Here is a 14080-nt window from a genome sequence, read left to right as displayed (position 1 = left end):
AAACTAGTTACTCTGAGCCAGGAGAAAATGGGAGTCGTTTCCTCCCATTTCTTCTCTTCTTTTAGAATGAAGTTACTTTAAAGTATCCCCTTTTACATAATCTCTATCAGGGAATCAACTTGATATACAAAAATTTTAATTCAAGGAAGAAAGAACAGTACTGAAACATTTTGCAATCTTATATACTTATTTAGCTGACAGATCTGTACGCCAACTTCTTGACTTGAGCTAATTTTTTTCCATTTGTTTTTTGGTTTGGGGGGTTTTGTGTGTGTTTTCTGTTTTGCTTTGAGAGGTGATACATAAAGAGTTATGAAAATTCAGAGTTAAGCATTGAGGTGGAATGCACTTATTCCCAATCCTTCTGTTTTTCCAAGTGACTCGGAACAATCTCCAGTCTTTGGGTTACCCACGCTTTTCAACTAAAAGTGTGGATGACTTCCATTAGAGTTAAATAAGGCCTAAATAGTTAACTAAAGTAATTCATTAAGTGATAAGTTATATATCTGTATAAATGTTCACTTAATGTTAGGCAAAGCATAATCAATCTGATTTTTTTTTTACTTAAATATAACAGTTTTTTGTTTATTTTTCTGCTTAATGGACTCAAGAGCAATTTCATTTGGAATTGAATATATCTAGATATTATTTGATGGTATCTTTTGCTCTTCTGTGAATTCAGAATTGTTACGTTGAGCTTGGGCCTCTTTTTGTAGATGTCTTGCTAATCTGTAAGAAGAAAACTTTTTTTTAGAACTGAAAGCAAACTATCTCAACTGCAACAAAGTAAAACAAATTAAATCTCTTAAAAACAATAAAGTGCATAATACTTTGTTATGTTATTGAAGTAATTCCACATTTTCAAGGCAAATCTACATTACCCTGAGAATCAAACTTTTTACAAAAAAAAAGTTTGTACAAAATAATGATGAAATAAGATACTTTTTATACCATTTCACTGGGACAAATTTCAGAATCTTAGAGCTGCAAAGAATCTCAAAAAGCACATAATTCAACTTTCTTTACTATGCACTAATTTCTTCTATAAACAACCAATAAATAGTTGTCCAGATTCTACTTTAACACTTCCAGTGAGCACCAATAATATATCAACCATAGATACGTTATCATTCTATCATAATTCATTTCCCAATGAGATTTGCCCAAATCCAAATTACAGCCATGACAATAACTCCATCAAAATATGCTTTTGAAACATTTTTAAATGGAAAATAAAGAAAAGCCGTCCACCAATCAAAAACAGAAAATACTGCTTGCCCAGTTATCATCATATCTAAAAATGGCAGGTAGGCCTTGAGTGAGTTTTCCAGGATGAATTTATGATGCTAGTCCAAGCTCAATGGTGAAGATCCAAAGCTATTTCTGAGACAGCAAAAGGCAAAGACTTACTCTTATGAAGAAAGAGAGGGAAAAAAAGAGACCAATTTTAGACACAGTATATGATTAGACATATTTCTAAACAAGTTATAAAAATGGCCAATAAACACATGAAAAGATATTATGTATCATTAGACATCAGGGAAATGCATATCAGAATCATAAAATAATTACTTAGCACCCATGCAGATGGATATAATTTAAAGAGATGAAGAAAATTATAGGCCTAGGGAGAGTACGGAAAAAACTGGAACCCCCATACATTGCTGATGGGAATGTAAATTGGTGCCAGCCATTGTGGAAAAGTTTAATATAGTTAAATACAGAGGAACTGTATGCTCCTTCAAACTCCTGAATGGATATATCCAAAAGAACTAAAAATAAATGTTCACACAAAGCACATGTACACAAATGTTTACAGCAGCATTATTTGTAATAATCAAAAAGTCATAAAACCAAAATTTCCATCAACAAAACGTGGTACATATATTCAGTAGACTATTATTCAGTCATAAAGAGGAATGAAACTCACATAATATGCTAGCTACAGTTATGAATGAACTTCAAAAAGATTATGCTATATAAAAAGAAGTCATATGTAAATGGTCATGTTATATGATTCCATTTACATGAAATGTCCAGGAAAGGTAAATTCATAGAGAAAGAAAGCAGATGAGTGGTTTCCAGGATATGGAAAAATTTAGAATGACTGATACCAGGTGTGAAGTTTCTTCTTGGAGTGGAAGAAATTTTTAGGAATTACAATAGTGATGGTTATAACACATTGTGAATACATTAAAGACCACTTCACTGTACACGTTAAAATAGTGAGTTTTATGGTATATGTAAAAAAAAATGCTAGCAAAATATTTTGAAAATAAGATTTCTATTCTGGTTGAGGTCTGGGAGTAGGAATGACAGCAAGTGCTAGGTAGAAAAGGCAATTAAAGAAGAAGTTCATCACAGTTCCAAAAAACAAGAACTAGATAGGAGTTCTATTCTATGCAATCATATCCTTAAAGATCAAGTAGTATTCTCAATGGCCTCTATCCTCTTTATGAAAAGTCTGCATCCTTTATCATTAAGCAAGAAATTCTTACAAAAAAATCTTAACATTTGCTAAGATAGCTCCACCATGTTACTCAGTCAAATTTTCATCCATTTACTTACTTGCTTCCAAAGCTGGAAACCACACAATATATTTTCCTAAAATGTCATTCACTGACTCATAGTCTCACATTTTTATAAATTCTTATGCAGGAGAAGGTACAAATAAATATGGCCCATTGTCCTTTTTCTGTATTTGCTTTCTTTTTTTTTTAACTCTTGCTGACCTATGTGGACTCTTACAGGAATTCACGGTCTATACACCCTTAGCAATGTCAACTATACATCCCTGAGTTCAGGGAAGTTATAGTGTAATAGTTTCTTTATTTGAATATTTCTACATATAATTTGCTAGGAGTGGCTATCAACCTAAGCAGGATTCTTTTTTTTTCTTTAAATAGTTTTTGTTTTGTTATTTTTTTAGTTTTAGTTGGAACCAATACCTTTTATTTTATGTATTTATTTTATGTGGTACTGAGGATGGAACCCAGTGCCTTGCACGTGCTAGGCAAGCACTCTACCAATAAGCCCAAGCTCCAGCCCCAGCCCCTAAGCAGGATTCTTGTCAGGAAAAAAAAGTATAGCTTTCAACTCCTGGTTAAATACTAATAATCAGGGCTGGGGTTGTGGCTCAGTGGTAGAGTGCTCGCCTAGCATGCACAAGGCATTGGGTTCGATCCTCAGCACCACATAAATGTAAAATAAAGATATTGTGTTCATCTAAAACTTAAGAATAAATATTTTAAACTAAATAAATAAATACTAATAATCAGAATAAAGGAGACTAAATTAAAATAATCCTGTTTTCAAAAATTAGGCAACAGATTGGGAGAAAATATTGTAAAAATAAAGAACTTTTATCTGTAGTACATAAAGAACACCTACAACTCAATAGGTAAGAGATAATTCAATTTAAAAATAGGTAAAAGCCTCTACTCAAAATGTCATGTGTCCGCGAAGTTTTCCCTGATACCAGATTTAAAATGGTGGTCTCCTAATTTCTACCCCATATTCCTGTATTTCTCTTCCCTACTTTATTCTTCTTCAAAGTATTGACCATCATCTAAAATACAGGCAAGATGTTTTGCCAAAATGTGACAATAAGGCAAGAATCCAAGTTTCTATAGCTTAAGAGTCATTTTCTAAGAATGACAATAGACTCAATCTAAAAATTAGACCTATTCAACAGTAACCAAAAAGCATAAACATGTGACATGGCAATAGCTGATGAGGCAAATCAACTATTTAGAATAACTTGATGGTAAAGAAAGATCAGGCTTAAGTTAAAACCTATTAGTGTCACACAAATTCAACTAATTACCTACAATAATTAGCAAGCTTTGTCCTGCTTTAGTCAAACCAATTTTTAAAAAATGAAGTTACAGGTGATAATATAGTTTATACACAGTCATCAGTTGTGTCCATCGAAGGGGGACACTGTCCAGGTGTACCCTGGATATTTTTTGAAATCTCTGGGCTGATTCTGCACCTGATAAAAAAGATAGCACAATGATAGACAACAAATGAGAAAAAGGACAATCATCTGGTCCAAAAACTTAAGACATGAAATTAAGAAGCAGACAAAACAGAAGACAAACAACCATATCACTTGGAATGTATTACTCTGAAGGCAAGTACAGTAGAGAGAAACACAAATTATTTTAAGCAAAGTAAGAAAAGACCATAGCAATAAGTTATTTTTAGAGAAAACCAACTGGAGAAAAAATATGTATGTTAAGACATGTCAACTTGACACAAAGATAAAGTAGAACAGGAATCTGAACCCATTTACAAGCTGAACAGAGCTGAATAATGAAAGCTAGTGTCATAAACTTGGCTGCTTGACTGGCTTTGTGTAAGAAAATATCTCAGAACTTTGAACTTAGGAAATTCCAACTTGTCTTGCACCAGGTCACGAGCTCCACAGAGCAGGAACCTATTTCAACAAGCAGGTTTAAAAAACATTTAAAAAATATTTTTCATTGCTATTAATGATACACTTAAAAATGCAGTAAGTGCTAAAATCCATCAAAGTAAAATGCACTGAAAAAAATTAAACTTACTCAGAAAGATGTTCAGAATTTGGGATACAGACAGAAACTGAAATTAGAAGAAAAGTTTTATATTTACAACAGCATATGAACTATGATGAGAGTAACAATTTAGTAAAGAGTTCATATTGTGGTTGACCAAAAATAATGGAATAAATAACAAAATCCACAAGCGCACAGTTATATATACGTACCTTTCTCTACTACAACTTGGCAAGTATGGGTTTCATGTTGACTTAAGTGTGCAGCCATATTATCTAAGCCAGAAACATCAGTTAGGAAATCACAATTAAGGCACACTAGAGTAATGCCCCTATTAAAAAATAGCATAAAAGAAAAGTTTTTATCTGTTGTTAAATCTATATACAAGTTCAATGATTATTTTTCCACAAATTATCTTTTTGTGTAATAAATGTAACTTGTTATTTGTTATATAAATTTGATGTAACTGAAATGATTCTCTATAAAATGGTACAGCTATGTCCAAATTTTGCTACTACTTATTTACATAGAGTATTTATGTTTTATAAATATTTATCTTTTGTACCAGTCAAAAGACCTACAACCAGTCTAGGTTCCATTAACAATTTGCAATAATATAGGCAAGTCACATTCTATTTGTTCCCCTGCCCATCTGCAAAGTGAGAATAGCATTCATTCACTCAATATATATTTACTGAGGTTGTCTATACAACTGTATCACTGTTATTATGAACCACAACAACAAAAAAAGCCAGTCAGTACTTGAATGAAATTTATAATCTAGTGTTTTATTTAGTTGAGGACAAAATTAGAAGAAAATTATAAAGTATTTAGAAGTATAGTATGATACCTGCCACTACATGCCAAGGTTTTAGCATGATCTTTCAAGGGTGGTTATTATTTAACATGGAATTAACTGACGTAGTTAATAAAAATGTTGGAGTCCACAAATTTGGAATCCTCATCATCCCAGCACTGTGAATGCTATTGCCTACCTGATGGGGCCTATACTACTCATTCTCTTTAACAAAACTTGTGAGTGCTGTACAGAGAAAGGAGAAAGAAACTCAAGTCCAGAGAAAATAAAGACAGCATCATGCTGCCTTAGCAGGTCAAAGCAGGGAGAACTCCAATATGTTCTTGATTCTTAAATAACACATGAAATGATTAAGGACTTTCAAAGGAAGTTAGGAAACAAGTCCCAAAATCATGAAAAACTTTTTCTGAGTCTAGAATAGTTCTTATACTCACTGAATTAAACTGAATAACATTTGCTATCTGAAGTATTTAAACATAATTGGCATGTTAAAGTTATGTGTCAATGGCCTTAAGATTCATATTTAAAATGTGTTTGATCTCGTGACTTTTAATTGAAAAGTATCTTAAATATTATTAAGACTGTAAAAATATTGAGATGGTTCAGAGAACTTAGAAAGCCACTATATAATTGAACTTATTAGATTTATTAAAATGTTAAGCAATTGGGAGCTAGTTGGGTCAAGCATTTGAAGTGCTGTTTAAAAGAAAATCAAGTATATTTAATGGATAAATGACACTAAATTGTTTAAAGTAATTTGAACTTAAATGTCACTGTTGAAAAAAATTCACTCTGTTCAATTTAAATGAACTTTATCTTACATTAAATTAAAGTTCCTCTAGAAAGTGATTACTAAAAAGTACTCAAATTCTAAATGGAGTATTTCTAAAATTCTAAATGGAGTATGGAGACTTAAAAGCTTAAAGAAAGTTAAAATGTAAAATACTTAGCTTAAATAACTAACTACAATTTTTTCTATGAACAAACTGCCCTCATAGATACTAAAAAGAGTTTCACTGGTAAAGAACAGGCTACTGCCTATTCCACTGGATATAGATAATTTAAAAAGGGATGGCATGACTAACTCAATCTGTTTTAAACAGGGATTTGTAATTGGAATTTTTAATCAAATTTCTTGATTTGGGAAAATATGTGAGTCTGGGAATATTATAGTTGAGTCATTAGTAGAGAAAAGATGGTCTGTACAGAGAAAGCAGAAAGAAACCCAAGTCCAGAGAAAATAAGACAGCATTGTGCTGCCTTAGCAGATCAAAGCAGAGAGAACTAAAGTAAGTTCTTGATGACTTTTTGTTTTCCTTATTTGCTCTGCCTGTTGCTCCTCTACTTAAGGGTCTATAAGAGTCTTTGGAATCTCTCTAATAAATCAAAGTTTCACCTAAATTTTGTTTAGGTGAAAAAATTGATCATTTAACTGATCACTGTTATTATCAGTTTAATACAAAGTATATACATTCAACGTTCATATATTTGATGTTCATTACATAATATATATGTTACACCAGTATATGAATACAAACAAACAGGATACTTCAGACTGATTTCTCCTCCTTAAGTTCTATTTTAATAGCATGATATATGTGTGCACTGAGAGAATTCACTGGCACATCAAATCTAAAATCATCTGCTTTCTCCCCAAATCATCTCCTCCTGACTTTCTTATGGTCCCATTTCACTTGACACTAAAGCTCAAACCATAGTCACCTATGACTTTCTCCTTTCTTACAACATTTAATATGTCAAGCATTCTATAATATTAACAACTTATTGAGTACTTATCTGTGCCAGGCTGCTTTTAAACATATCATCTCATCTAAATCTTACAACAACCTGAAGAGTTAAGTGTTATAATTATTACCCTTTTATACAGTACAGAGTTAGCTTAGTAGCCTACCAAGGACATAGAGCTGGTAAAGGTCAAAATCAGGTGTAAAATTATGCACTTTGATTCCAGAGCCCATATTACATCATAAACACAATGTAATACCACCTCACCACCTTAATTCAGATCCCTAATCTAAATGATTTATGCACCTACAACTCACCTTGCATGTCCCTGAATTCAACTTTCCTTCAGTATCACTTGAATCTACACAAAACACTAATGGTTCTCCAGTGCCCTCTGAATTAAGTCCAAATTTCCTAAGTTTAATTTTCAATGCATTCCAATATGATTGTAAGCTCAAAATTGTTGCTACAGACTTTAATCCATTACTATCACACAAACATCATGTTCCATCCATTTACTACTAGCCATACTTTCTGTATGTCTTCTCTTTTTCATTTCTGCACTTTTGTGCTATTTTCTCCAACTAGAAGATCCCTCTGCTTCTTCTGCCAGTTTAAAAAAAAACACTCATCCTTAAAAACAAAGTAAACCTAATTCCTATCCAGATCATTCCAAGTAATCTCTCACTTCTCTGAAATAACTTATTGCACTTATTAAAATCCATAGTTACTTCTGTTCATACTTTATTTCCCACCTAATGAACAACATTCCCTGAAGGCTAGTTCCAAGATTGCTTTATCCCTATCATCTACACAGAACCTGCTACAATACATACATGATAAATGCATAATACACATAATATACACAATAAAAAGTATTCCATTTCAATAAGTAATTACAAAGATTGGGGGATATGGAATTTTATAAATATGCTAAGTTCCACTCACAGAAATTGACCAATTCCAATGTGAGACATAATGGTAGTTGAGAGAAAAACACTCCAGACCTTTAAAAAATCAGATAATTTGTTTAAAAAACTAACACACATCTGAGCTAGACAACAATGAGGTAAAAATCAAATTAAAATCTGATTTTTAAAATGCAATAAATCCTATTCATTCTTATAAAAGTCTTTATTAAGGCAGTACCTCAAGTAACAATCAATTTCTCTGAATACAATAAACACTCTAATGAGACTAAAAGTTTTAATATTGAACCATTATTTTTTATCTTCCTGTGAGCTACTGGCTCAGCATCATAAATGGGACCTTTTGTCCAAATACATATTTTTTCCATATACATTAATTTATTCAACAAATATTTACTGAATGCCTACTATATGCTAGGCTTAAAAAAACAAAAACAAATGAACAACAACAAAAAAAAAAAACACAAGCCACATAGAATGTAGTAAGAGAACACAGACCACAGACAAACAAAAAGTAAAATATACAGTATTGCAAATGCACTTTGAAAAAAAATATTAAAAGGAGGTAAAAGTGCTAGAGTGAAGCATGGGGGGAGTGGATACAATTTCAAATGCAGTAATTAAGGAAAGGATCACTGTCAGAGTGGAGATAAAGGAGTAACCATATAATATCTGGGAAAGAGTAAACTATGCATAGGAGATAATAAACACAAAGATCCTAAGACATAATGCCATTCCCTCTTCCTCCTTTTCCATGAACCCAAAGCATCAAACAAGTCTTTGGCTATACTTATCAATAAATTAGTTTGGTGGAACAAAGATATTGTTATTTCAAGGAGAATAGCAACATAAGCAGAAAATAAACAAAGAAAAAGAAACAAAGGAAATCAGAATTTTAAAAAATGGTGCTCAATGGATTTTGAATTCAGTGTGTGGTATAACCAATGCTAATTATCAACATTCATCCATAGTTTCTTTACAGAAGCTAAGATGTATACTTCTATTTGAAAAAGAAACAAACAAAAAAGAATTATGAAGACTACTGATTTCAAGAATTTCAGTGGTTTCATATATGTGCTTCAAAAATTAACAGCGTCACTTTAATAGGTATCTTAAGTAACTTTTTGATATTCAAATATTGTTGGTGGGCCTGATTTTTCCTTTCATTTTACAATGCAAATGCATGAGAATTTCATCTTGACACCATTTGTCACCAATGAAATAAATTTACCAAGAGATTAATGGCATATCTCAGGTCTTATAAGGAGCAATATAATATCCATTAGGAATCACTCAGATTTCCAAACTGGCACTCCCAGACAGTTTAATTTAAAAGTGCAAACCACAATGATACAGCACTTCCTAGCAACTAGGATGACTATAACAAAAAAGATATAATACAGAATGTTACAAAAGATTGTGAAGAAACTAGAACCCTCATACACTGCTGGTGGGAATGTAAATAATGAGGCTACTTTGAAAAGCAATTTAGCAGTTCCTCAAAAGGATCAATGTACTATAAAATCCAGCAAATTTAATGTTAAGTATATACTAAAGAAAAATAAAAAGACATGTCCTTAAAAAAATTAATATGTAAATGTTCACAATGTAGCATTATAACAACCTAAAGTGAAAATGAACTGAATGAATGGCTAAACTATGACATATTCATAATATGGAATATCATTCAGCACTTTGAAAAATGAAGCATTCATACATGCATGCTACAATATACATAAACCTTTATAGACAGTTGGAAAAGACTACATACACAGTCTATCATTCCATTTGTAGAAAATATCTAGAATGAACTAATCTACATAGGCACAAAGTAGATTCATGATTGCTTAGTAATGGGGAGAGTTGAAAAGAAATGGGGATAACCACTAATGAATGGGGAAAGGGTTTCTGTTTGGAATGACCAATATGTACTAAAATTAACTGTGGTCATTGCTGTACAGCAGCAGTACAGTATAATATTATAACCTATTATAGGTTTGGATGCTATACTATACTGTATAGTATAATATAGCACAATACCATAACCTATTAATTTTATTGTTAAATGCATATTGTACAGCATGTGAATTATATTTCAATAAATTTGTTATGCAAGAAAGAATGTAAATTATAACCATTGTTTAGTAGAAAGAATTAAAAAAAATCAACTAGTTACCTGAGATCTTCAGAATGCTCCTTAAATATACAAAACCTTTTACTTGGACGACTACTGTGAAAGCTGGAGAGACAGAAGACATTTTAATAATTTTAGTATAGAATTATATTATTTCATAATAATAATTATATTAATTTATAAACATATTTCAAGTCTGTACTTAAGTTTCTAGTTTTTAAAAGACTATAGAATAAATACTGAACCATTAACTCTGTTTAATTTAACATTTGATCTGATATTCCATTTTGCTTTTAATTCCTAATGACACATACTTTTTTCCCTAAGCATATACTTAGATGATCAATACCTCACCATTATGTAAAAAGGAAATGCTCAAAGAGTTAAAAAACAAACTAAATTTTTCATTTATTATACATTTAAAACAATTCTAAATTTTTATTAACAAATTAATTTTGCTACAATCTGAATTATTATTAGAAATCAACTTTTTGAAAATAACTTTTTAATAATCTTAGCATGCTGGTATAGAGGCAGGGGAACAGAATTCAATTGATCTAGAAAGTACACACTATTTCAGCTAAATATTACTGTTTACCATCTGTAAATTCAAACATCTAGACAGTTCTTTGTAATTGTTAGTAGAGGTTTAAGAAAAAAAGCAGAACTCATAACTTAATGCTTCCTCTAATCACAGAACAAAAAACCACTAACCAAACATTGTAGCCAATAAGGAAAGCTTTCTGTACTAGAAAACCAGAAGTAGTTTAGCACACTATATCTGAAAGTCACAGAAAACCGTATCACCATCACCTGAGAGTTTATTTAGAAATGCAAAATCTTAGGCTCTTCACAAACCTACTGAATTAATCTCTGGCAGTGGGATCCAGGAAACTGCCTTAACAAGTTTTTCAGTGGTTCTTATATAAGTTAAAGTTTGAAAAGCAGTAGCCAACAAACTAGATAAATGGCTACTCACATCAGTGATGCCTGTATGTAAAGGAACAGAAATGTTCTGGCTAAATATAATCCCTAGAAAACAGCCTCAGAAGATTTCAAATATCATTTCTTCAAGCTAGGGTAACTATTATTTGGAGATTTATGAATTTAAGATATTATCACAAAAACACAGTTTTTAGAGAGATCGGGGGTTGGGAAGCCCTGAAATTGTGTGCAAAAAATTATATAAATCATTGTTTCCTTAGAGGAATGAGTCCAAGACTGGGAGGCAGGTTTACTGGGGATTGAACCCCAGCATGCTCTACCAGTGAAATATACCTCCAGCCCTTTTTATTTTTAGACTAGGTCTCTCATAAATTGATGAGCTGGCCTCCAACTTGGAATCCTCTAGCCTCAACCTCCTAAGTCACTGGGATTACAAGTATGTACCACCAGGTTCAGTTCAAAATAAGTTATTTTTTTAATGACATTTTAAAGTTTTTTCTCTTCAAATAAGTATACTGTTTTTATTTATTCTTTGATAAGGAGAGAGAAAAATTATATTTTAGGGTCTTTTTGATGGCTTCCACATCTATCTATAACTTGAACCAAATATCTACAAATGTTCCTAATTAAATTTTTAGTTGTCTGAATCCAGTTATGATTTAGAGTTCCCTATCTTTGGAAAAAAAAAGCATTTATACTGCCTCTGTAACTCATCTGTATTTACTACATAACTTCTACAACTGCAATTTTTTGTAATGTAAGAATGGAAAAGTGAATCACAACTCACAAATAAAAAGGAGGAAAAAGCTACCTTTCTTCCCTATTTCCACAAAGTTGATAGAAATACAGAAACACACCTAAGAAAACAGAAAAGGCTAAGACTTTTATTCAATACAGTAAAAATACAGTGTTAAGACGTAGGTCTAAAAAACCTGCTACCCAACTGCATGACTATAATTACCAAAAGCTCATTGAATTGTTCTTCACAAATAGGTAAATTTTATTAGGTATAAATTATACCTCAAGGAAATTGAGGACAAAATCCCTCTTTGACCATATTTTCCTTAATAATCTTGATTCCATGTAAGAAACAACTTAACTTTCTGAGAAACACAAAAGGAATGACTTCCTTAACATCCAACAATATTGATGGTATACCTACTATTTAAGACACTGTAGAATGATGATATAATAACTAGAGTGGTAAGTCGCCTGCCCTAGAATTCATGGTTGAGTGAAAGAGAAGAAGATGGTTTGACACAGAATAAATGCTAATAAATAAATGTGGAATGAATATATATTCATAAATTAATGCAAGAAAAAAATCAACAGTGACACAGAACTCTGTGTACAGGAACAAATCATTACAACAGCTTTCGTTTTACTTGGAAACGTTTAACATCTTTCTTCAAAGCCTAAGAGAAATGTCATTTATAGAAAGTCTTCTCTACTTCTTATTTAAAGAATTTATTCTTACCTTCTCTGTGCTCTCATAGTCATCTGCTTATCACATTAACCTAGGTAAACATATTTCTCCTACTAATTAGCAAAAATTAACAGCAAGGACTTGACCCCCAATACTACCTGCCTATCACACTTTATAGAAAACTGTATGGTTTCATATGCCTCCCAAAGCTCATGTGTGAGCAATGCAAGAAAGTTTAGAGATGACTCAATTAGTTTATGAGAGCCTTAACATAATCAGTGCATTGATCCCAGATAGGGATTAACTGGGTGGTAACTGTAGGCAGGTAGGGTGTGACTGGAGGCTCGTCTTTGGATATATATTTTGTGATCATGAGAGTGCTCTGCCTCTCCTTCCTGATGCCATGTTCCCAGTTGCTTTCCTCCACCATTTGCTTCCACCATGATATTCTGCCTCATCTCAGGCCCAGGCCCATGGAGTCAACCATCTACAGACAGAGACCTCTAAAACTATGAGCTCCAAAATAAACTTTTCCTTCTCTAATTGTTTTTGTCAGGTCTTTTGACTAAAACACAAACTGTACCTTCCTAGTATGTAATAATCAGTATTTGTGAAAATGAATCTGGGTGATATAAATACTATTAAAAAGAGATATTAGTAATGTCCATTAACTTAATTCTCTTACATGTAGAAGAAAAAGTTGTCTCATATATCTTTTTGAGGAATAACAGTAATATTATATAGTAGTTAATTTTCACTTTCTCAGGTGATTTCGATTACCACTTACAAGCTATTAGCAAAGTACAATAATTCAAATAACTGACCCCAGTAATACTATTTTTAAAAAATAATTTATAATTATGAAGTTAATGATCTGTTTCCTTCAAAGAGTCTGACTTTAAAGATGTTTCAACAGCTTCAAGATTTTTTAATCTCTTCTTTGAGATTAAGTTTGGGGCCTCTTCTAATTATAAATAATGATTATCATTTATAGTTTATAAAGTAGTAAGTGATATGATAAATACAAAGACCACTTCTCAAGGAGATTCTACATACACAAACAAAATGAAAGGCAGATCAGATGAATGGTACACAATTCAAAAGAATTGACCATTTGAAAGATGAACTGGGAGGGAAGGACAGGGTGTCATGGGGACTAATAAAGAATAAGAAAAAACTACTATATAAAATAAGTATGGGAAGAAAAATACTTTTGAAAAGATTAGCCAACTTATGAGGATCAGAGTCTCTCTTTATAGAAGACTGGGCAGGTATGAGACCAGAAAGAAAGACTACTTGAAAGGCTACAGAGTTGGTATGGTATAGGGTAAGAACTGAATGTACACATCTTTTGGAGAAATGAAGCTTCCCTTCATAAAAACTTCAAACCTAGATCAAGTATCTGCAGTAAGTAGAAATAAGGGTGTGCTACTCAGTGAGAAGGCAAAGGAAACAACAGTATCAATGAAGGAAAAACAAAACAAAAAAAAAAGGAGAAAGGAGCTAACAATGAATAAGGAGTATATGTGATGACAATGAAATGCA

At 31.9% G+C, this 14080-nt stretch overlaps 1 protein-coding gene and 1 pseudogene across 1 annotated transcript in view; both read right to left on the bottom strand.

Annotated features, from left to right (window-relative positions):
- Positions 1-3515, bottom strand: part of LOC143387593 (axin interactor, dorsalization-associated protein-like) — a 29333-nt gene extending 25818 nt beyond the window's left edge. Inside the window, exons 1-2 of the mRNA XM_077108119.1 lie at positions 3511-3515; positions 662-729 (exon numbers count right to left, since the gene is read on the bottom strand). Of these exons, the coding sequence (XP_076964234.1) occupies positions 662-729; positions 3511-3515 (73 nt within the window). The remainder of the gene's footprint in view (positions 1-661; positions 730-3510) is intronic.
- Positions 3516-4564: 1049 nt separating this feature from the next.
- Positions 4565-14080, bottom strand: part of LOC143640245 (zinc finger protein 280D-like) — a 54415-nt pseudogene continuing 44899 nt past the window's right edge.

The sequence above is a fragment of the Callospermophilus lateralis genome, unplaced genomic scaffold, assembly GCF_048772815.1.
Source record: "Callospermophilus lateralis isolate mCalLat2 unplaced genomic scaffold, mCalLat2.hap1 Scaffold_144, whole genome shotgun sequence".
NCBI classification, from domain to species: Eukaryota; Metazoa; Chordata; class Mammalia; order Rodentia; family Sciuridae; genus Callospermophilus; species Callospermophilus lateralis.
The sequence above is the reverse complement of the archived record's forward strand: the minus strand, read 5'-3'. Positions and strand labels throughout refer to the sequence as shown.